The sequence below is a fragment of the Coenobita brevimanus genome, chromosome 70, assembly GCF_032717465.1.
Source record: "Coenobita brevimanus isolate Jiangsu-jjx chromosome 70, ASM3271746v2, whole genome shotgun sequence".
Lineage (NCBI taxonomy): Eukaryota > Metazoa > Arthropoda > Malacostraca > Decapoda > Coenobitidae > Coenobita > Coenobita brevimanus.
This window is the reverse complement of record NC_137023.1, coordinates 41,694,580-41,720,702: the sequence shown is the minus strand read 5'-3', so window position 1 is coordinate 41,720,702 and position 26,123 is coordinate 41,694,580. Positions and strand designations below refer to the sequence as shown.

Genomic DNA, 26,123 nt, shown 5'->3' with positions numbered 1-26,123 from the left:
GCCTGTTGCAGGACCCTCTACTGCTGGGGACTTCTTCCAGCAGTAGCAGACTCCAATCAACCCCTTCTATTGTACATATGTAAATAAGGAACCTACTATAAGTTTAGGTAAGTGCATGTGAACTTGTAGGCCTACTGTACCATTACATTTATATACAGTATGTTCACTAATTTCTTTATTTTTCATATTCATGTATAGTACTGTATTCATTACAGTATTGTACAGTATCAAACAGTATACAGTACTCTCTCCAAACACATTTGTAATGATGTGAGTAATGATGATAGTGTTCACCAAAACATATAAGGTACTGAGTGGGTAGGGTTTTCGATAATTCGGCAATTTTGATATTTCGGCACTTGCCTGGTCCCATAGATGCCGAAAATTCGGACTTCTACTGTACTTGAATGCACTCACATTCTCCATATCCTCACCATCCAACCTCACTGCACACTCTGTGACTTCATTCCTCTCAAACACCATAACTTTACTTTTGTTTACATTAACTTTCAGCTTCCTCCTCCTACACACTGTCCCAAATTCATTCACCAAACCTTGCAACTCTCATTCATCTTCACTCAACAATACTGTATCATCAGCAAACAGCAACACCGGAAGCTTCCAAATCTCACCCTCATTCATTAGGGCCAGCCCCACATCCACTGCCCTAAATGCACCTCCTTTACAACCCCATCCATGTATATATTAAACAGCCATGGAGACATCACACAACCCTGTTTCAGTCCCACATTGAGATCAAAGAACTCACTCAGCTCACCATCCACTAGCACCGTAGCCCTAGCTCCCTCGTACATACTGGTACTCTTCGCAGCACTCAACAATTTCCCCTCCACTCCATATATTCTTAATATCTTCCACATACCTTGCCTATCTATTCTGTCATAAGCTTTCTCCAAGTCCATGAAGGCAGCATACACTTTCCTTCCCTTCTCTAGATACTTCTCCACTAAACATCTTAGAACAAATATCTGATCTACACACCCTTTTCGCTTCCTAAATCCCCCTTGTTCTTCTCCAACTAGCTCCTCTGTCATATGCCTAACCCTGTTAATGAGTATTCTACCATATATTTTACCAGTCACACTAAGAAGGCAAATACCCCTATGGTTACCACATACTTCTCTCTCCCCTTTTCCTTTATATAAAGGAACAATTATACCTGATATATGTGTGTGTGTGTGTGTGTGTGTGTGCATGTGTGTTTATATACTGTATGTATGGACAATTGTACTGGATTGTAGGGATTAAAGTACAATTTCCCGTTATTTTTGTGGTGGTGTATACGAGGTTGGATTTGATATTTTTGATGTTAGACCATGGACAGTATACTTTCAGTACCTAAAGAAACTGGATATTTGTATAGAATGTTGATGATGATGATCTTATAAAGTAGGGTTAAACATGTTGGCAGCCAGGGTCTGTCCATCTGTCTGGCTATATGTAGCCAAATCCCTTAATTGTGGAGGGAGTGACCACAAAGAGATGGTTGCCATGTTCCCTTGACCTCCAACATCAGGCAGTCCTTTCTCTATCTCACACCACCCTCATTCATGTACATATCCTTTCCATCTCTTGTGTACTGGACACTTTCCTAATCAGTCTCTCACCCTCTCATCTCTCCACATGGCAAAATTATCACACACTTCACTGCACAGTTGGCTTATGTAGCCTTATGCCAGTGTGTTGTTGTGTATAAGAACAGAGTTACTGTAGTAACAAAGCTAGTGATGGTTTTATTTTTTTGTGCACTAATTTTTACTGTTTGGCCCAATATGATATTTGACAGATCTTGTGTCAGGACTTGAAGAGTTTGCCAGGGGATGTTCAGATGTCTTCAGAAGAATATGCAAGAAAGAAACCTTTAATATTACGCCACTTATAGAGCAGTTTGAAAGGTAAGTAATGTTGTTTTAATATTAATATAGTACTATATATGAAAAGTATTGTGTTTACGTACCGATATTTACAGTCAGACCCCTGCTTATGAAGGATTGACTTATGAAAAATCTGCAGATATGAAAAAGTGTGTGTGTGGGGGCGGGGGGTCAGTCATAGCAAGGAAGGAAGACACTGACAAGGAGGTGAGATGATAATTGCAGTTCAGGGAATGGTAGGGGATAAGTGGAGGAGTTGAGACAATAATGAGCTTTAATCTGGGTGAGAGAGAGAGAGAGAGAGAGAGAGAGAGGATCGCACAGAAGTAGGTATGAAGTGGAAAGGCAATGGGGTAGAGGGAAAGAACTTTGTGACCTTAGTCATTATGGGATTAGGGTTGGGTTGGAGAGGAGAGAGAGAGAGAGAGAGAGGATAGCACAGAAGTAGGTATGGAGTAGAAATGTGATGGGGTACAGGAAAAGAACTTAGTGTCATCAGTAATGATGGGATTAGGGTTGGATTGGAGAAGAGAGAGAGAGAGAGAGAGAGCGCACAGAAGTAGGTATGGAGTATAAAGGATATGGGGTAGAGGGAAAGAACTTTCTGTCCTTAATAATTATGGGATAAGGGTTGGGTTGAAGAGGAGAGAGAGAGAGAGAGAGAGACTTAAGAAAAAAGACTTACGAAAGGCCTTTACAAACCAATTATTTTCGTAAGTTGGGCACAGCCTGTGTATATATATATATATATTTATTTACTGGTATATATATATGGTTGTTAACTTGTGCTTAGATTTATACCTTTGTGCATAACTAGTACTAGGAGCATGCCAGAAAGCCACTGAGTTGTAAATTAGCTCCCAGTGCAATACCTGTTAAAAGATTCTGCTCTCAGATGTCTTGGCTAGCTTTGAACCAGGATGCAAAGACCCCATTCACGGTCAGACCTTGGTTTGGAAATGAGTAAAATTTCCAGAATAATCAGTGTGATAATCTACTGTTCAAAAAAACTAAATAATATACCTATTGTGTGAAAGCACGATATCGGGTTTTTATCAACCAGTATTAACATATTTTCAGGTGTTGCTCTTTGGTAAGTCAGTGTGAGGACCGGAGCCCAGGAGAGGAGGATGTGGCTGCTGTGTTGCAGCGTGAGATGGCAAATATGGAGACAGCCATAATGGAGGCCAGCAAGAGGTTCACTGCCATGCTTGAGAGCTCCCGTGCCAAGGATTCTGGCACACAACTGGAGGTAAGTCTGAGGATACAGTTGGAAGAATGTCAGATTTTTATGCCAAAAAGATGTCTTCCATGCAGTACATGGACCTTTTTCAACATTGATAAAACATTGTGACTGCAAGGCCACAATAAGCTTTTATTCATTCGTTGATCATGTAATTCTGTGTTGCCTTATGAGGAACGTAGGAGCCCGGGGCGAGGCAAGCTGGTCCTGAAGCTGAGCGTGACCAGCCTCACTTATCCCTGAGTGGCATTATGTGAGTAATAAACCCCAGCCACCCCTTGCATATGAACCTGCCTAGGCTCAATCCAATTGGAATGTCATAATTACTCACAAAACCACCAGGCATCATAATTTGGCTATAGGGTTACCACCCAGCATAGTAAATGGTTTCCTGGTGTACAGGACATCATTTGACTTGTCACTCAGTGTACTGTAGAGTCACCCATAGACAGAATGAAGAGGAAAGAATGAAGGAAAGAAAGACAGAAGAAGAAGGAAGGAAGAGAGGAATGGACAGTCGCTTGAGAACTGCCCTACATCAAGTGAGTGGATGGTGAGTGCCCCCACCTACCACCTGATAAGCTTTTATACCTGCCCAAATGCGGTGGCTCTATCGGTAGAGAGGTCGCCTACAGTCCTACCGGAGCCAGGTTCAAATCCCCGCTGGGGCAGGGAACAGTAAAGCAGACTTTACCGATCTACCAGAAGATCCGCCGACATGTCGCAAAAATAACCCTGCTAATACCAATACACCAGTCCTGTACAGTATGAGACAGCCCTGGCAAGTATTCAATAGGGATGGTGGGTGGTAGCGCCAAAGTCATGACATGTATAAGTGTATGATATGTAGGAGGACTACTGGGTCGTGGGAGCAGGCTGTGAAGCCTATGTCCAGAGTTGAGCACTTAAAAAAAAAAAAAATGGAAATCAAACAGTCTTTTACTTCCTTTCAGCCTTTTTCAGTGGTCATCTTTAACCCTTGGCCTGCAGCTGAACTGTATCTACACTGTGCAAAATCTGCTTCAAAATTGCAGGGAGATTATGCCTGTAAATAAACACATCCCCCAAAATTGTCCCTTGTAAATCCTAGCAGAGACTATGTATAGTTAGCAATGTATAAGTGCCCTAAAGCCTCAAATATCCATAACTGGCAACATGTGGGTAGTGCGTGGCTTATGTAGGGTTGCTCACTCAGTGACTCAATCAGTCTATTCCTGGCTCCTAGAGGGGACACAGCACTGCATTGTTTCTCCTGTAGACCTCAATTTCTAATTTTCTTTTGAAATCTGGGTAATGTACTGTAGACATAATCATGTCCCACACAAGGAGGAACATTAGTGATGATGAGATACAACTTATTCTAGATCAGGATTTGGTTTCGTTGATGATATTAGTAGCGATTCTGCATCAGGTAGTGATGGTGATGATACTGATAATGGTGATAACAATTTGAGATTGCAGAGGAGCCATATAATAATCTGTCAAATGCAGAAGTTGATGGCAATCATGACATTGCTCGAGTTGGGTGGTTGAGTCATTCTCCAGTTACCGGAGACACGAGTCAGTGTAGTTTTGCAACAGGACCCACTGGAGATTTTTATGTCTTTTGTAGACAGGAATATAATTGAACATATAGTGAGAGAAACAAACAAATATGCTGTCAGGTCTGTGAAGAAAAGAGAAGGAAGGAGAAAATGATGGAAAGAGTAGAAATCTGATGTGGAAGGAAACTATTGTTGGAGAGATGTACAGGTATACCTTTTAAGGTTTGGTCATTTTACAAGGCATAGTAAAGAAGCTTTCAGTCTGCTCATACCACTCCACCAACCAGATGCTTGCAACACCCATTTTGCTGTGTTAATGAAACATAGCAACTGTTCCACATTGAGGTAGAGTCTATACATAGATAATGTTACAACCGTACATGCGGTAGAGTCTGTACAGGCATACCCTGGTTTAACAGTGCAGTTGATTAGTTAAAACCCCATTGTTAGACGGGGTATTGTATGTCGTGGTTCTTTTAACGTAAAGTGATGGGAAGGGTTTACCAGCCTTGGGTTTCCTCCCAAACCAAGTCCAAAATCCCACCCAAATGATCCCAAAAGCAAGTTTAAAGCCAACCTAAATGGCCTGACAGCTGTAAAAGAAGCTAACCTAAGCCTAACACCTGTGAATAACTCACTAAAATCAACAAATAAAATCTGAAAATCATCAAATATAAGTCTGGAAAAAATTAAACTTAGTACCCCAAAATGACAATGTTCACCTCACCTGTGGCTGAAGCACATTAATCTAAGTCTAAAAACAGTTCATAATCAACTGAAACACACAATTTTAGTCTAAAATATCATAAAAATTGGTAAAAAAAAAAAAAAAACATTGTTAAACCGGGGTTTGGCCATCGTTAGGTGGGGTTTGGTGGTACAGTATTTCTACTTCTACCCCCATCGTTAAGCTGGGGTATTGCATCTAGGGGTATCGTATATCGAGGTATTACTGTATATAGATTATGTTAAAACCATACATAATGCAGTTTAACTATATTTATTTTTCAGTCCTGTGGTCGGGGGCATCTATATAAAGATGATTTTTTTATTAGGTGCTTCTCAGCAACTGCTGCGACCAGTTAAGGGTTAATGCAGTTTATTTCTATGTTTTATAGCATATAGTTTGTTTCATAGGTCGAAAATTGGTTTGTTGTCCCTCACATCTACATACCCATTTGAATCTCCTTTGTCTCCATCTCCCAGTTGTCATAAATCAATACCAAACATTATTATTGCTTAAGTTAGTAGAGGCAGCTGTTATGTTCAGTTTTGTCTGTATGGCAAGACATTATTTTTGAAGCAGATTGTTGATGGGAATCATAGTTTTTCATATATCAAAGCAGTCCTGAATCTGTTGTGAGCTAAGAAGTATTAAGTTTGCAGAACCTTGAACTTTATTTTATGTAATGATACTGGACATATAATATTTGTTTACATTGCTGACTTTCAGTTTTATATCATTATTGAGTTATGTAGTTAATAATAGTGTATAGTTAAAAAAAATATGTACTGAAGTACTATTAAAATATCCTTTATTATTTCTCAGGTCAAGTTTGGGAAGGTGCTGATCTCCAGTATAGATTGCTAAGTCACTGAATTTAGTGTTTTCATAATTCTGATTCTGCCAATAATAAGAGAATACATTTAGTTACCCATTAGGAAAATACCATCATTGATGACATTAAACATTCAAAGATTTTTTTTCAGATATTTTGCTGAAGTTGATTTGTATACTGAGTTTACTGTTATTGGCAGTTATATTATTTCTGTGTGATTTGTCTCTTGAGTGAAGCAATAATACTTCTTCTTTAGAATGCTGGTGTGTATCTGTAGTTAATAATAGTCTTCTTATCTAACAAATTTTGTGAGGTAATAACTGCATCTCAGTGTTTATTAGTACAGTACCTGTGTGTATTTATAGTAGCTTCACCTCTAATTAACATGAGAAAAGAAACTCAAAGAAGAATGTACAAAACAAGGCTTTCAAAGTTATGAAAAGAGAAAAAACAAAAATGTTTCCTCTAGCACATTAACGCTGGTGATTTATACGGAGACCCAAGCTAATCTGGTATTACCGCCATTGAGTTGTAGGAGCCTGGGGTTAAACTACCCTAGTTATGTACAGTTGGCCAAGTTTCCAGCTTTAACACTTAGCATTACCATTCCCCTCTTTGTGCGAGGTCCATCCTCCCAGAGTTCCAAAGCATGGATCATCAAATCATTCTTAACAGAGAGTAATGGAGTGCAGGGATATGAGCAGAGTTGATGAGTGGTGTATTATAAGAGTTAAGAAAGGTTTGCTCATGGAAGGAACAATGCACAAGAGAGCAAAGGAATTACAGTTATAGTCACGGCGCACAACTCTGAGGTTGTTATTATCGTATCCTGGCAATCTGCCATTCAGAAGTGCATTCGATTTCATATCATATTATACATGAATCATATTATTATGCACAGATGTATTATACATGCATATTGTTATACACGAACATATTATACACTAATCACATGCTTCTCATACACGATATCAGATGCACTTTTGAATAGTAGGTTGCCAGGGCACGATAACAACAACTTCAGGGTCGCGCGCCGCGACTATAGTGATATACAATGTATGATGGAACAGTATAGTGTAAGTTAGTTGGACTATGTTCATGGACACTAAGGATCACTGCTAGCATCTAATACGTGTGTGAGCAATTCCATATTTATATACGGTAATGAATGTGGGAGAAATATCATGACAACACTCATGCTGTAGTCCCATCCTCCCTCACCCACCCAAGCAGCCACTCATGCCATTAATGTAAACACACTCATCTTCATCCACCCTGCTGTTTTTTCCCACATTCGTTTCCGCTAAATATTTTTATTTTCATCATTCAGGTAACAGGTGTGTTTTTACAGGAATGCCCTGACCCCTTTAAATTTTGTTTCCTTTATAATGGTGTGGATGACATAGTTATGAGCTATGGAAGTGTTTGGTTATGGTTACTGAAGCAACGTAATATAAATCTGTGAAAATGCTATAAACAGTTGGGCAACTCCCACCTTTATGTTTATACACAGTGAACACCCCCTCCCCCCCACCCCCTGCACACACACACACACACACACACACACACACACACACACACACACACACACACACACACACACACACACACACACACACACACACACACACACGCACACACACACACACACACACACACACAGAAACAGCCGGAGAGAGCAGACGTCCCAGCCATCGCTGCTAACCTTAAGTAGTTTCAGGAATTTTGTCTGTCCTGTCTCCTAAGGTCTTGTTTTTAATTTAAAATAATGAAAGTTAATAGACTACCAAAAATGTAAAGATTTATTGGCTAGAGTGTACATGAATGTTTGTAGTTTTTTTCGGTATTAGCTGTTTTGGTACTTACCAACATCAAGCATGGCCAAAAACGTAAACAATGAGGGACTCGAATTTCAAGGATTTGATACAAATACCAATGTCATGGACCTGGTTAAAACATTAATTATGAGGATTAGTGAACTTGAAAAGAAAGTAGAGAATCTAGTGATAAAGGATGTGTCTGAAAATACGGATTCAACCATACAGAGTCTGATCCAATCCAATGAAACAGCGAATGAAGAGATTAGAAATTTGAAGCGTGAAAATGTTGAATTGAGGAGGAAACTAGAAGAGAGTACTAATAAAACGGAGAAGGTGAGTAGTGTATTAGAAGAGCATAAGGCAAATTGGGCACACGTAGAAGAAGAACAGAAAGAAGTGGTCAGCTTAAGAGAGATCATTCAGGAAGAAAGGGAAATGAACAAGAAAAAAATGGAAGAAAATGTAGTGAAAATACTAAAAAAAAAAAGAAAATAGTGAGAGAAACTGTAGAAAGGAACAGATGTGTGGTAGTATTCGGAAACAGGGAAGAGGAAGAAAAGGTTAGGTTCATAAGACTCGAGAAAGACACGAACCTGGTGAGAGGAATATTAGGCAAGATTGACCCCGAAGGAGACAAGTGGGTAAAAGAAATTGAGGAAGTAAGGAGGATAGGGCCTTATAAGAAAGGGGAAACAAGACCAATGAGAGTCAAGTTTACATCAGAAAGTGTAATAAGTACCAGTGATAGAAGATATAAACTTGGAGGTACAGGAAGTGTATAAATTACTGGAAATCAAGACATAAGGAAAGCCCCAGGACCTGATGGAATTTCTAATTGAGTACTGAAGGAATGCAGAGACCAACTGGCGGATAAAATTCACAGTCTAATCGTGTGCTGTCTGGAAGAGGGGAAAGTGCCACAAGAATGGAAGAGGGCAAATGTGGTACCAATTTATAAGGGAGGAAACAGGGAAGAACCCCTGAATTATAGACCAGTGTCTCCAACCAGCATGGTTGCAAAATTGTGTGAGAGAATCCTGAAAGACAGATGGATAAAATATCTGGAAGAGATGAATATTTTGGCTGAATATCAGTTTGGATTTAGAAGTGGAAGGTCATGTGTTTCCAACTTGTTGAGCTTTTACTCAAGAGCGATTGACGTGGTACAGGAAAGAGATGGTTGGGTGGATTGTGTGTACTTAGAGAAGGCCTTTGACAAGGTACCTCATAAGAGACTAATGTGGAAACTAGAGTATATAGGAGGACTGAAGGGGAAACTTCTGGAATGGATGAGAGACTTTTTGAGAGACAGACAAATGAGGACAGTAATAAAGGACAGGATGTCTGGATGCAGGAAGGTAACAAGTGGAGTCCCTCAAAGCTCGGTGTTGGTGCCAGTAATGTTCCTGATTTACGTAAATGATATGGCAGACGGAGTGAATAGTTATGCAAGTCTGTTTGCTGTTGATGTAAAGATCTTGAGGAAGGTAGAGGTTGAGGAGGATTGTCAAATGCTGCAGGAGGATCTGGATAGGATATATGATTGGAGCCGGATGTGGGAAATGAAATTTAATGTAAAGAAATGTAAAATATTGGAAATGGGTAAAAGTACCAGGAGGCCATCACTGAATTATTTGTTGAGTAATGAATTAATCACAAAAATGAGAGAAGAGAAAGACTTGCGAGTGCTGGTCCAAGATAGTTTGTCACCTGAAAAACACATTAACAAGATAGTTAGAGAGACATATAAACTCTTGACTAATATAATAGTATCATTTCATTATATGGATGAGGAGATGATGAAAAAATTGATAGTGTCCATAATCTTCCCCAGGTTAGAATATGCAGCAATAGTGTGGTCCCCACACAAAAAGAAAGATACAGGTATTAACAAGATTGAGAGAATACAAAGAACAGCAACAAAAATGGTCCCAGTCTGGCAGATCTGTCATACAGACAGAGGCTGGAAAAACTGGATTTGCCTTCCTTAGAGGAAAGGAGAAAGAGGGGAGACATGATTGCAGCGTCCAGGACCATGATAGGAGTAGATAAAATTGGCAGAGATGATCTGTTTGTATGGGATAAGAAAGCAACAAGAGGACACGGAATGAAATTGAAGAAGTCAAGTTGCTTGAAGGATATCAAGAAATATAGCTTTTCTTATAGAAGTATAGACTTATGGAATAGCCTGGACAAAGAGATCGTCCAGTCTAAAAACTTAAACGAGTTTAAAGCTAAATTCGACTTACTGAGAAACAGCGACGGAAACCCATGAGCATAGCACATTTCGTGTGTATCACAATTAGGTTTATTAGGTAAATACATAGATAATTGGAACGACTTAGACGAAGAGGTGGTGCATGAGAAAGCTTTTGACACAGTACCACACCAAAGACTTTTATGGAAACTGTACCATCAAGGAGGAATTCGAGGCAAACTGTTTTGTTGGATGCAAGACTTTCTCATAAAAAGAGAAATGAGGACAATACTAAGAGGAAACTACTCATCATGGAAAGAAGTGACTAGTGGAGTACCACAGGGTTCGGTGCTGGCACCAATCATGTTTTTAGTGTATATAAATGATATAAACAATAACACTGGAAATGAGAGCTATCTGAATATGTTTGCAGATGATGCAAAAATACAAAGGAGAATTACTAGCACAGACTCTTGTAGGGAGCTACAAGAAGAATTAAATAAACTTCATGAATGGAGTAGTACATGGCAAATGGAATTCAATGTGGACAAGTGTCATGTAATCAAGTTTGGTAAAAGTGGAAAAAGACTTGATTGGGATTATAAGTTAGGAAATAAAACCCTATACACATCAGAAAGAGAGAAAGACCTAGGTGTGATTATCAATAACAGACTATCTCCGGCTGACCACATCAGCGAGAAGGTACGGAACATGTATACACTGCTTTCAAATATGAGAATAGCATTGACATACATAAATGAAGACATGCTAAGAAGGATAATAACATCATTCATTAGACCAACCCTGGAATATGCATCAGTAGTCTGGAGTCCTTATCTCAAAAAGCATATAGACAAGATTGAAAAAGTTCAAAGGGCCGCTACAAGATGGATACCAAGCTTAAGGGACCTAAGCTACGAAGAAAGACTAAATAAACTGAATCTACCAACACTACAGGAGAGAAGGAAAAGAGGTGACATGATAATGCTATATAAGTGCATATCAGGGAAGGAGAAAATAGACATAAATGATTACTTAACGTATGGAGACGCATCAGCAAGAGGACACTGCAAAAATCTGCATAAGAAGAGAGGTGATAAAGATGTAAGGAAATTCAGTTTCCCAAACAGAGCAATTGATCAATGGAATGCACTACCGAATGAAATTGTGTGTGCCAAAACAATTCACAAATTTAAGGATATGTACGATAAATATGGTTTAAGACACGGGACAGTACGAGCTTGACTCATTCCTGTAAAGATACAATTAGGTAAGAACACACAGGCTTTCTCAGTAACTAACTCATAATATGCTTCTCTCGTTTTCTCTTGATCATTTTCTTCACTTTGACTTTTGTTTTCATTTTTACTCACTCTATTCACTCAATGTTCTCATTCACCCTTGCAGTTAGTTTCAGTTGCACTCATTGTTGCTTAATCAAATACTGTACTTGATTAATCTCAATTTTACTTCTTAGTCGCACTCTTACTCACTCAGATTCACTCACTTTCATACACTCATCATAAATCATTCACCTTGACTCCTACATATTCCCTCTCTCTCTCTCTCTCTCTCTCATTGTGATTCAAATTCAGTCTCACACACTGCTTTTCTTCTCAAACTCACTTTCATACTCGGCATTGCTCATACATACTTTCATTTATACTCATCTGTATTCATTCATGTTCACTCATCCAATATCACTTCCCCTCATTCCAGTTCACTCTCACTCACTCCTGACGTTTTCACTTACTTTCACTGTGTCACTGATACCCATTTTCATTTATTCTCACTGTCAGATTCATTCATTCTTACACAGATTCATGTACTTCATGCTTACACTTTTTTTTTTTTTTCTCACCCATACTCCTGACTGACACACTCACTGTCACAGTGTCTACCATGCCCACTGATGCACTTTCTCCTTTTCACTCTCTCTTAACTTTTATTTTGCTCACCTAATAACACAGGTACTCACCCACACCATGTTAACAAGTTAACATTCTCATACTCACCCAATCACTAACTCTGTCTTGAACTTATTCCATTTGCTGTTCCTCAGTCACCCTCAGATACCCACTTACTGTAAAACCTGTCCTTCATTCACACTCAGTCATTCAGTAATTTCTTCTGTATTCTTCCTATTCTTGGCATTTCCCTCTTGGTAATTCACTCATACTCTTTGTATGGGGCAGGAAGACGGGGTTTAATCAAACCTGCAAAGATGATACCACGCGTCTCACTTGGCTTGTATGACTGAGAAAGATGTTTCCTAAATTCATAAATAACAATCAGGTCTACCAATCTTTGCCATAGTATGCTTGTTCACACCATCTCAGTGCATTCTTGATTAACCGTTCAAAAATTCCACGTTTTTCTTATTTTACATTTTCATTCCACAGCAGATATCCATTCTTTTATACCATTTATCTTGGTCATACCAGAAGCGGTTTTGAATACGGTCATCTCATTATCCTGTGATGTAAAAGTTTCTGCCTCTCACTGCCCAGGTTTCATTCCCATACAAGAGTTGTGATAAAACACATTCGCACATCATGGCCACCTGACCATAAAGGACACTGCATTTAAATGTGTCAGGACAGTCCCCTAAAAACACAGGTGTTACCTAAACAATAAATAAAATAGCTTAGTAGAAAAGAAATTAAGTTGAAATAGCATGGTGGATAAAACTGAGAGCATTTATATAAATACAGTGGGTGGGTGAGGGGGGGGAGGGGTTGTAGTGTGATTATTATAGCAAAGTTTCTTTGTAATTCATTTTGTAAAGAAAGAAAAACATCAGAATGGCTTGCACATATATCAAAGCTTGCAGTGATTCCCAAGCATCCAAGAATATAGTTCAAATAATTTACATAATGTATGATCTTTCATCAAACATTATATATCAGTAAAAGTAATGCCTTTGCCCTCTACCACATTTTTACTTCTATACCCAAACCTTTCTCAACTCTTATGCCACAACACCGCTCAAATCCCTTCATCCCACTCCTCTCAGTTGTAAGTGGTTCAACAATCCATACTTCAAAACTCCAGGAGTTCAGACCTCACACAAGGGCAGTGTTGGCAGTGCTGAGTGTTAAAGTTGGAACGTGGCCAACTATACATGTGGAGGTAGATGACCAGCCTACTCCCACTGGGGGCATTATGTGATTAAAACATCGCCAGTCATCTTGTAGGGATTGAACCCATGTGCATAGCAGGATTATCACTGACTAAGGCATTTTAACCATTACACCAACAGATACTATAATTAATATGATGAAATTATACTCTTTAGAATATTCTCTGAAGTAATAATGTTTCAGTCTTGCAACCTTGAAGTCAGCAGTTTACTGATCTGTCATGACGAATAATGCTGAGAAGTGGTTTGCTTGATGGTAGAGCAACCACCAATGATATATTTGAGACTGTAGTTGGGCCTGGTTTTCAGCATGAGGATAGCAAGAGAATAGACTTAGCTGTGAACACAAGATATTAGGCAGATGAGATACATGATGTGCAGACCATCCATGGAGAATGGGATTGTGTTTAATCATGAGATTATCACTGCCCTGAGGAACCACGAACCACATCCCGAGACTCAGATTTTAGGTATACAGTAATCTCCATACTATCCGGATGCCCACTTTCTGGACACCCCACTTACTGGACATTGTGGGCCTGGACCTTTGGAACCAAAAACAGAAAAAAATCCCCCCCAAATTTGTATTTTTTCCCACCCATACTTTGAAATTGCCGCACGGCGCTGAACAGCTGTTTACACCAGGGCCCATTCACCCCTTCCTTCTTCCCCCTCCCCTTCCATCAGGGTTGCCATTTGGTATTTTTCATTACCAAATATGGGCCAATTTGGTAATGAAAAATTCGTTTGGTAATGAATCAAAATACAGTAATCACTCTAATATCCGGACGCCCAATATCCGAACATCCCCACTATCCGGACATAAGAATGTTTCATACTGTACTTTTTTCCATACTATACTTACCTCATTTCACTCATTAATGTCCTTTATTGGTGTGAATAGGGTGTTAGGAGCTATGCATGTGCAGTAGGAAGGTGTTTTTCTGAGTTAGGCTAGGTTAGGGTCCAAGTATCAGTCCAGGAGCCAGTCACAAGAATGTTTATTATTGTATGAACCTACTTCTAAACCCTCATTTTATGTTTCTTTTGCATTTATTTCAGTCATTTATGTGCCTTATTGGTGTGATTTGGGTCTTAAATAGGTGCTATGCATGTCCAGAGGGAGTTGTATAGGTGTTACTCTGAGTTAGGGTCCATAAGTACAAGTCCATAAGCTAGGGCCCAATATCCGGACAGAACCAATATCCGGACCTACCTATGGCTCTATTACGTCGGATATTGGAGTGATTACTGTAATGCATTACCAAACGGATTTTTCACATGTATGAGGATACCAGGATGGAGCTGGTGGATTGTCTGCTCTCTCTGATTAATTTGCTAGCCTACATAGCGTGAAAATAATCAACATGCTGTTCATTATAAGGAATTGATGGAGTGTACGGTGAAATGCTGAAGCATGGGGGAGAGATAGTAGTAGAATGGATGTGGAAGATGTGCAGATTGGCCTGGGAGGAAGGTAGAGTCCCTGAGGATTGGAAGTCAGGTATAATTATTCCCTTGTACAAAGGAAAAGGGGAAAAAGAAGTGTGTGGTAATCATAGGGGCATTTGTCTTCTTAGTATAATAGGAAAAGTGTATGGTAGGATACTTATAGACAGAGTTAGAGAAAGAACAGAGAAATTAGTTGGAGTAGAACAGGGAGGCTTTAGGAAGGGAAGAGGTTGTGTAGATCAGATATTCATTCTTAAATCTTTAGTGGAAAAGTTTCTAGAGAAGGGAAAGAAGTTGTATGCGGCTTTCATGGATTTGGAGAAAGCATATGACAGGGTGGATAGACAAGGATTGTGGAAAGTGTTAATAATATATGGAGTAGATGGGAAGTTGTTGAATGCTGTGAAGAGTATGTACGATGGTGCGAAGGCTGCAGTGCGTGTGGATGGTGAACTAAGTGAATTTTTCTCTTTGAAAGTTGGTTTGAAACAGGGATGTGTCATGTCTCCATGGTTGTTCAATCTGTACATGGATGGGGTAATAAAAGAGGTACAAGGTAGGGTAGTGGATGTTGGAGTGGCCCTGGTGAGAGAGGATAGTGTTTGGAAACTCCCTGTACTGTTGTTTGCAGATGATACTGTGTTGTTGAGTGAAGACGAAGGGGAGCTGCAAGGCTTGGTGGATGAGTTTGAGAGTGTGTGTAAGAAACGGAACCTAAAGGTGAATGTAGGGGAGAGTAAAGTGATGGTCTTTGAGAGAGGTGAAGTTAGTGAATGTACAGCGAGGTTAGATGGTGAGGAATTGGAAAATGTGAGTACGTTTAAGTATTTGGGTAGTGTGATGAGTAAGGATGGAGGTTTGGAGGGCGAAGTGCTTGAAAGGGTACAGCAGGGAAGAAAGGTTGCTGGTTCTTTGAAAGCAGTGATAAGAAACAGGGAAGTGAGCATGGAAGTGAAAAAGTTACTACATGACAGTATTGTGATACCAACTCTAACGTACGGAAGTGAAGCTTGGACATTGTTGGAAGGACACAAGTCAAGAGTGAGAGCAGTTATTTAAGAGGAGCCTGTGGAGTCACATGGAGAGACAGGCTGACGAATGAGGATATAAAGGAGCGTTGTGGTGTGGATGTGGATGTGATAGGAAGCGTTATGAGGAACACACTGAGGTGGTTTGGCCATGTGGAGAGGATGGAGGGTGAAAGACTGACGAAGAGAGTGTATGTGAGTGAGGTGGAGGGGGGAAGAGGGAGGGGGAGGCCGAGGATGAGATGGAGGGATGGGGTGGAGAGGTATATGAGAGAGGGGGGTGTGAGTTGGGAGCAGGGCAGTGAAATGGCGGGGGACAGGGCGACTTGGAGGCGATTTGTTTGTGGCCACCCCAAACGGGATTGAGGCGTCTGGCAATAGATAGATAGATAGATAGATAGATTACATATTTCCCCATGTATATATAATTAGTGAAGAATAAATGCTAGCTGTCCAAATTTGGTAATGAAAAGTTAAATTTGGCAATGAAAATTGAGGAGTTTGGTAATGTGGCTGTTGCGATCTGGCAACTCTGTTTCCCCGTCACCGACACTCCCAACAGTTACTGCTTAACTTCGATCGCGAGTGGATACTTATCGCAGTGGATGCCACACGTGCTCGTTTTTTTGTGAATAAACAGTGAATAAACTGCAATACCTCGCCAGTAGACCACACAGGAATTAACTGTGTTGTGCAGTGTTAAGAAATTAGAATTGAGAGTGCAAAGAAGTAACTGTGGAGTGTAAATTGGCGGTTGAAGCTGGCGGTTGAAACTGGCGTGGTGCAATTAACAATGTGCAGTGTTAACAATTATAACTCACAGTGCAAAGAATTACTGTAAGTGCAGCACAACACTGGACTACTGTACGTGCTTCAAGAGGATTTTCACCGCTGCCAAAGCCTTAAGAAGGTGGCCACAGACGTGCTGAAAGTACCCTGGCTGAGGTACAGTCACTCCTGATTCCTCATTCTTTGGTTCCTTTTCATTTATTTCATGCTTTATGTCCATTATTGGTGTGAATAGGATCTTAAATAGGTTTAAATAAGTGCTGTGCATGTCCGGTAGGGAGTTATTTAGGTGGCTTTCAAAATTAGGCTGGGTTAGGGTCCTTAAGTACCAGTCCAACAGGCGGGTGCCCACTTTCCGGACGGGACCACTTTCCGGACATGTCTTTGGCCCTGTTACATCGGATAGTGGAGGGATTACTGTACTCTGATTCAGCCATTGCAGGTTCTCATTTTGAATCCCCCAATGCTGTTATTTTTTTACTTGCACCCTTGACTAGTCAGAAAGTTATGATAATTCATAAACCTACAATTGTCTGGCACGCTGAGGTAAACCACATTCCCCTGTAATAGATACGTTACATGAGCAGCTCATATAAGTGATTGTCAATGTCTTTAACACTAACAAACTTTTTTTTTTTTTTTTCCTTTTAGTGAGAGGAGTGGAAATGAGTTATTTTAGAGGAGCATATGAAGTTACATGGAGAGACAGACTAACAAATGAGGAAGTGAAGGAGCGCTGTGGTGTGGATGTGGATGTGATAGAAAGCGTTAAGAGATATACACTGAGGTGATTTGACCATGTGGAGAGGATGGAGAGCAAGAGACTAACAAGGAGAATGAATGTGAGTGAGGTTGAGGAGGGGAGGGGAAGGGGGAGACTGAGGATGAGGTGGAGGGATGGAGTGGAGAGGTATATGAAAGAGGGGGGTGTGAACTGGGAGCAGGGCAGTGAAGTTTCATAGGAGAGGGTGACATGGAGGCAATTTGTTTGTGGCCACCCCTTACGGGATTGCAGTGTCTGGCAATAGATAGATAGGGAAATATTAAATGTTTGATATAACTAATGCTGCACATCATAATATATGTAGTTTGTATGTGAGGTTTGTATTCATACAGAGTTTGTGTTATTATTTCTTGTGTTAATGTTTTATGAACATCTTGAGTAGAAGAAAAAGATTGCCACTGGGACAGAGGTCTTGAGAGTGTCATGAAGGAGTTATTGTGCCCATATGAATATATATGAATATGAGTTTTTGGTATGGCATGTTACATAAAAACCATGAGACAGAGTGATGCAGATGAAGTTATAGAGGAATGTATGTGGAATGCAGAGAGTGGAGGAGGAAAGTTATTAGATAATAGAATTGAAGAGATTGTGCATAGATGATATAGTCATGTGGAAAGAAGTAATGTAAGTAAGGTGGTGAAAGGGAGTATATATGTGAGGGACTTAAGAGTAGGGAGGAAGCATGGTAGGTCAAGGAGTTGGATGGGTACAGTATGGTATCTGTCAATGTATTTCTCACCAGGACCTGGGATGGATATGATATAAAGATAAGAACAGGAAGCTAACAATAAATAGAAAGATGTAACTTTTATCATGTCATTTTCATGACATAATTTTGTTTTATTCTTGTGTCCATCAGGTGATAATGTTTTGTTTTGGTGAGATTTCAAACTGGAGGGGTTAGATTTAACCATCATCTAATACACTGTAGCACTAGCCGTGTGTGTGTGTGTGTGTGTGTGTGTGTTTTGAGCAGCCAAAACTACATATTCAAATTGCACCAAAATTGGCATGAAAATCACAACAAATTTGTTGATATGAAAAAACTTGGTTCCATCACGATTGCAAAACTTTTACTATATTTAACCCCTACACCGCGGGCTTGTTTACCAATGACTTGCGTCTGCCGCCGGGTTATTTGGGCTCCGACAGACTCTCAAAAAATATTTGCCAAAAATCAGTTATTAGTCCTAGAATAATAAAATTACATATGCTTATGGCACATACCTTCAGCTTTCTCCTGGAATGATTGTTGAGCCTTCGTCGGTTACCGTAGGACTTGTGGAGACCTCTGAAGTAGGGTAACGAAGTCTCCACTTTACACTTCCCGACAGCCCGTAATATGATTACCACAGCCAGATACAAACACTATAAACACTATTCTACAATTTTCAAGTAGTTTGGGATCCATACTCAAAAAAAAAAACACTGTGAAAGCAATGGAAATTACGAGCGCGTCTGATCGTCGCACTGGCACTAGTTCGCTCTTGGTAGTCTGTCATTTATTATTCATAAAACCCCTCACACTTTATATTTCTATTACTATATAACACTTATATATATCTACAGTTTTTATCCATAAGTTTCCTTCAGTAGTATTAGTTTATTGTCACTGTAGGGATTCAATTTCTTTCAGTAAAATACGTAGCATTCACTTTCTCGTCCTGTATACTGGCATTGAGAGTGAATGTCACTTTCATCTTCACTCTCATAACTCATAGCATTCAGACATGCTAGAGTGAAACTTTCACTTTCATTACTCCTAGGGTATATACTCGTATTCTTATAATACTACTCATTTACATTTCTATTTACGTTCTCTATTTTATTTACGTTATTTACATTTCTATTTTATTTACACTATGTTGTGCACTGTCACTTGAAATAACTTATAAAACTATTTTCCATTGTTCACGTATATTTACATTCATTACTTTCCCTTGCTGTTTACACATTATTTACAATTCCACTTGCACTGTTTTACTCAATAGAAAGATCGTAGTCACTCTTTTATCAGTTGTCAGCCCTTTACCTCTTTCCACACGAGGTTTAGTAGGGGGTAAAGGTCACAGGGCCATTTGCATGGGGGTGAAAAAAGGCCTTGAAGTCAGCAAGAAGAAACATACTTACCCTCGCTTCGGAAGATGAGAGTAAACTGATAACGGAGGGCCAGCGTGGAGGCCTGCTTAGGGGTTATTCAGAGTTACTAATATTAGTTCTTGAAACAGCTAAGTCTAGCACTGATATGATTGGCAGGAAATCTAGACAATACATTATAAATTTGGTAGTTCCAGGTGAATGTAAATATCATTTAGCATTCTCCCTTCCCTCCTTACATGTATATTTATTATGAAAATAGATTAGAGGCCTACTTAGGAGATATATATTCAGAGCTACCAATGTTAGATCTTGAAACAGCTTTGTCTAGCACTGATATGATTGGCAGGAAATCTAGACAATACATTATAAATTAGGTAGTTCCAGGTGAATGTAAATATCACTTAGGCTTCTCCCTTCCCTCCTTACATGTATATTTATTACGAAAATAGATTATACGGCATATTTCAAGGGGAAAAAAACAGCGAAAATTAGCGAACGAGTGCACGTGAGGAGGTGTCAGGTGATAATTAGCCAATTCCAGGTGTATGGCACTCTCACTTACCTGATTTCTTTCTTGTATATATTATTTGGTATAAGAATAGGACATAGGGCTTATTTCAATGGATGAAATCAGTGAAAAATTCCAGGGAAGATTTACTTAGCGTAGCACGGCCGGGTAGGCGAGAGGATAGGGTAATGGAGGGGGGGTAGGGAGGGGAGTCAAGAACGGGGAGAAATGGCTAAATTGTCAACAATGGATGGGAGTACAGATGAGATTAGGAGTGCTGACTAGTGTTGGACATTGGCAGTACTGATAGATGATACAAGCCCCCACTTGGAAGCCCGGGTGAATTCAAAATAACACAGAATCACAAAAGCGACGCCCCGCGGTATGATCCCTTGCTCCCAAGCGTTACGAAAGTGACGCCCTGCGGTTAAGGGGTTAATGAGTGATCACATTTTTACCAAAAAACGCCACTCCTGGTGCCCAGCATAGGATCTCCGTAAAATTTTTTACCCATAGCTACAACTAAAATATACTATAGCAGTAGCTGTGTGTCTGTGTTTGTATTTTGGACTTGTGTTCGGACAATTTGGGTTCCATTCCCGAAGCTGCAAATAATACTATCAGTTGGTTAGCTGCAAAAAATCAGAGTGACAACGTTAGACTAGAACAGCACATAAAAGTGACTTGGATTACCTGAAATGATCGCAACATGTGTGTGAAGCACAAGGAAATGAGTGCGAAGCATGAGAAAGTGAGCGCGCAGCACGAGAGCCCTCCGCAGGAGCAAGTGCAAGGGGCCTGAAGGGCCCATGAGCACTTGTTATCATCTAATACAGCATCTGTCCTTATTTTAACATAATTTTGTAGTACCTGTAGTTGTAAAAAAGATGAATAAAATTCTAAATGCATGATTGTATTGAAGAGGGTAAGAAAGTGAGAGCAAACAGTTAGCAGTAGAAAATTGTAATCTCTGTTACACTGTATCCAAACAGAAAATGTAATCTTTATCACTTTGTGCTGAAATAAAATATGTAACCTTTATTAATTTTTACAGTCAGGGACATAAAGTCATCTAATATTCCACCACTTCTCTGGTAGCTAACATTCTAAAGCTGAGAAAGGTTTTGTATGATGCCCTGCCCATACATGACTTTCTCTTATATGATGTACCTGTATCTGGGAGAAAAGTGAACACTTGCCATTCGTGTGAAGTAGACATTGTGGATTCTTAAGGGGAACTTATGTCTCTGATTGTACTGAATTGGACTTGTAAAGGTTTATCACTTTGTATCTAGATAGAAAAATGTAACTTTTGCCCAAATGGGAAAATATAACCTGTTTCATTTTGTATCTGAATAGAAAAATCATTTCACATTTTTAGCTGAATAGATTAATGTAAACTTTATCAATTTGTACCCAGATAGTAAAATATAATCTCTTATCAGTCTGCATCAGAATAGAAAGACATAACCTCTGTCAATTTGTATCCCCCCAAAAAACAGTAAATAATCTTTATCAGTTTTTATCAGAATTGAAAAATATAACCTCTGTCAATCTGTCCCTGGGCCTAGGTAAATGAGAGTATCCTTGGTACTTGTGGTGACTTGATGGAGGCAGTGCGAGAGCTGATGCTACGAGCTAGTGAGCTGCAGCAGGAGGTGGTGAATGCTGGCAAGGGAGGTGCTTCTCCTCGTGAGTTTTACAAGAGGAACCACCGTTGGACTGAAGGGCTGCTCTCGGGTGCCAAAATGGTTGCACTTGCTTGCCAGGCTCTCATGTAGGTGACTTTTTTTTTTTTTTTTTTTTTTTTTTTTTTTTTTTAAGGGTACCATTCTTAACTTCATCGCACCTCACCCAATCACACTAATTGCTGTGTATTATCTTACCTCAGTTCACCTTACCTTACCTTACCATATCTTATCATGCCTCTGTTAACTTCATCTTGTCTCACCTCACGTCAGCTTTCCAAATACAGAAGTATCTCCTTACCCACATTAAACTTATCTAGTATTCACTGTATCATCAGGAGAACTTTCTATACAAGCTTCATCAGATCTAGGCAAATTAATCGCATCTGCAAAAAGGTGATTAGAACACCAGCAGTTTTATTGCCACCCACAAAATCTTTGCATGATCAGCAGATGTGCAAGTCACTTCCAGCAAGTGAGTGGGATTTTTACAACTAGATGTTAGAATGACAGTGCTTACTTGCATTAGTACCTTATGGGAAAATAGATCTTAGGTTCAGTGGCCTCTGGATCCCTCTCTTTTTTCACTCCGAAGATGCTGCTTTCAGTGTATGGTATATATTTAGTAGAAACAAAAGAATATATTTCCCAGAGTCAGTATTAATGGACATTTGTGCTGGGAGGGGGTTGGTGAAAGCCAGTACCCTCTTCAGGCATAAAATGATCCACAGGTATACATGGCGAGTGATGAGAAGGGTGGGTGGTGAACTGAATGAAAGGAAGGCAATGATTGATTATGTGTGTGTGGATGAAAGGATGCAAAAATGTGTAATGGATGCAAGAGCTTATAGAGGTTGGGGGAGTGGACTTTCTGACCACTACTTGGTGGTGGCCAGAATTAGAATTCAAGTAAGATGGAGGAATAGAAGAAGGGAAAGACGAGAGGAAGGAGTAGTTGCAAGGAGAGTGGAAAGGTTACAAGAGGATGAGAAAAAGGCAGAGTATAAGAGAGAAGTGGAGGAACAATTGGGCAAATATGAATTGGAGCAGATGGGAGACGTGGAAGGTGTGTGTAGGATATTTACAGAAGAAATATGTGCAGCGTGTGATGTGGTGTGTGAAAGGAAGAGAAGACGGAGGGGGGTGCAAGGAACAGCGTTGTGGACTGAAGAGGTGAAACAGGCTGTGGCACAAAAGAAGAAAGCATACAATGAATGGATGAGAAATAGGGGCGTGGAAGAAGTTGAGAGGCGGAAGAGAGAGTTATATGTAGAAAGAGAGAGGTGAAAAGATTAGTAAGAGAGAGTAAGAAGAGAGTGGATGAGGAATTTGGAAGGAATTTGAGTGTAAAGTGGAGAGACTGTAAGAAAATGTTCTGGAGAGAGGTGAAAAGAGTAAGACAGGGTGGAAGTGAAGTTAGCAGGGGAGTGAAAGATAAAAATGGTAGATTACTAGTGGAGAACGGAGAAAAAGTGAGCAGATGGAGAGAACACTTTAAGGAATTGTTGAACATAGAGGATGGAAGTAATGCGAGTATAAGTGGCTGGGGAATGGCTGGGAGAAGGAGGGAGGTGAGAAGACAGGAAGAAATCAGTAGGATAGAAGTTGTGGAAGCAATGAAGAAAGTTAAATAGGGGAAAGCCCCAGGAATTGATGGAGTGTGTGGTGAAATGGTGAAGCATGGGGGAGAGATAGTAGTAGAATGGATGTGGAAGATGTGCAGATTGGCCTGGGAGGAAGGTATAGTCCCGGAGGATTGGAAGTCAGGTATAATTATTCCCTTGTACAAAGGAAAAGGGGAAAAAGAAGTGTGTGGTAATCATAGGGGCATTTGTCTTCTTAGTATAATAGGAAAAGTGTATGGTAGGATACTTATTGACAGAGTTAGAGAAAGAACAGAGAAATTAGTTGGAGAAGAACAGGGAGGCTTTAGGAAGGGAAGAGGTTGTATAGATCAGATATTCATTCTTAGATCTTTAGTGGAAAAGTTTCTAGAGAAGGGAAAGAAGTTGTATGCGGCTTTCATGGATTTGGAGAAAGCATATGACAGGGTGGATAGACAAGGATTGTGGAAAGTGTTAAGAATATATGGAGTAGATGGGAAGTTGTTGAATGCTGTGAAGAGTATGTACAATGGTGCGAAGGCTGCACTGCGTGTGGATGGTGAACTAAGTGAATTTTTCTCTTTGGAGGTTGGGTTTAACAGGGATGTGTCATGTCTCCATGGTTGTTCAATCTGCACATGGATGGGGTAATTAAAGAGGTTCAAGCTAGGGTAGTGGATGTTGGAATGGCCCTGAGAGGATAGTGTTTGGAAACTCCCTGTACTGTTGTTTGCAGATGATACTGTGTTGTTGAGTGAAGACGAAGGGGAGCTGCAAGGCTTTGTGGATGAGTTTGGGAGAGTGTGTAAGAAACGGTATCTAAAGGTGAATGTAGGGAAGAGTAAAATGATGGTCTTTGAGAGATGTGAAGTCAATGAATGTACAGCGAGGTTGGATGGTGAGGAATTGGAAAATGTGAGTAAGTACTTGGGTAGTGTGATGAGTAAGGATGGAGGTTTGGAGGGTGAAGTGCTTGAAAGTGTACAGCAGGGAAGAAAGGTTGCTGGTTCTTTGAAAGCAGTGATAAGAAACAGGGAAGTGAGCATGGAAGTGAAAAAGTTACTACAGGACAGTATTGTGATACCAACTCTAACGTATGGAAGTGAAGCTTGGATGTTGTTGGAAGGACACAAGTCAAGAGTGAGAGCAGTGGAAATGAGTTATTTAAGAGGAGCCTGTGGAGTCACATGGAGAGACAGGCTGATGAATGAGGATATAAAGGAGCATTGTGGTGTGGATGTGGATGTGATAGGAAGCGTTATGAGGAATACACTGAGGTGGTTTGGCCATGTGGAGAGGATGGAGAGTGAAAGACTGATGAAGAGAGTGTATGTGAATGAAGTGGAGGGGGGAAGAGGGAGGGGGAGGCTGAAGATGAGATGGAGGGATGGGGTGGAGAGGTATATGAGAGGAGGGGGGTCTGATGGGAGCAGGGCGGTGAAATGGCGGGGGACAGGACGACGTGGAGGTGATTTGTTTGTGGCCACCCCAAATGGGATTGAGGCGTCTGGCAATAGATACAGATAGACTAAATAAAATTATCCAGTCAGTTTTTACAGAAGAAAGTAATTTTGAGGAAGAGGATATGGAACATGCATACCCACCCATATTACCAGATATACAAATATCAGAAAAAGAAGTATAGCAAGCTCGCCCCAAATGCATGGGTTTTGTTCCAAGGTGGCATGTTCGGCGCGAAACTGCATAAGTTTTAACTACTACTTATTTTCCTCCCTAGACCCCCTGAATATGGTGTTTTGCTGTTATCTGCCATTGGTAATCAATATGATGCACTTTAAGTGGTTAGAAGGTTTATTTAATGTTATAACTTACTATTACACTCAACCCTCGGCTATCACTTCCAATTGGTCCCGCTATGGCTGTGGTATTGCCGAAACCGTGATAGCCGAATTAAAGAACATATGGTAATAATTCTAATTGGTGTCATGACCTCAATATTTACCCCTAAGATACCTTTTTTTTACCACATATAAATATATAATAGTCTAAAAATGAGCATCTTTTATGATGTGACCACGATTCTTATAAATATCCCTCACAGTTGATTCATAGATGTTGTTTCTTCCCCACACTTCGCTTGGTCTCACCATTCTCTTTAAGTTTCACATTTCCAGTTTATCTGCATGACTTAGGTTCTTCCTCTTCTTTATTTCTCTGCCAGGTGCTGCAGCATTATGTTGGGTGATGGTAGTGGGACAGGGAGGGGGTACATTGGCCATGGTCATATCATAAAAAAGGTTATTGGTCTCGCTATCACTGTTCACGGTCTGAGGGCGCGCACTTGAATGGTTTGGTGGGCAGGAGACTTGGTCGGACGGCCAATCAGCGCACGGCTGGCGCTGACGTCACACGACCAATCACGGAGTGAAGCTTTTGTTGGCTGAGCGGAGCACTGAAGCCTGGCCTTTTTGAAATTTTCGAACATTTGCAGTGCACTATAGCAGGCATTTAGTGCATAATAAAGGTATTTGGGTAGTCTTTTATATAGGCATGATAGCGAGATACGCTATAGCGGAACCCGTGATAACCAAGGGTTGAGTGTACAGTACTGCACAGCATAACATCAACATTCAAATACATAAACACAAGGCAACATTCTGACACCGATTGGTTTTAGGACAATTCACCGTCATTAATGAGGACGGCTATGGGTGAAGCAAGTATATAATTCAAAGGTGACTACAGCGAGGAAGAAACAAGTTACGGTAATTATTGACTAAAGTTGCAACTAATAAATGATATCCAA

General features: G+C 40.2%; 1 protein-coding gene across 1 annotated transcript in view; it reads left to right on the top strand.

Moving 5' to 3' along the window:
* Hip1 (Huntingtin interacting protein 1) overlaps positions 1–26,123 on the top strand; it is a 189,424-nt gene that overhangs the window by 152,345 nt on the left and 10,956 nt on the right. Inside the window, exons 14-16 of the mRNA XM_080277509.1 lie at positions 1,808–1,916; positions 2,976–3,147; positions 21,636–21,841. Coding sequence (XP_080133635.1) covers positions 1,808–1,916; positions 2,976–3,147; positions 21,636–21,841 — 487 coding nt within the window. The remainder of the gene's footprint in view (positions 1–1,807; positions 1,917–2,975; positions 3,148–21,635; positions 21,842–26,123) is intronic.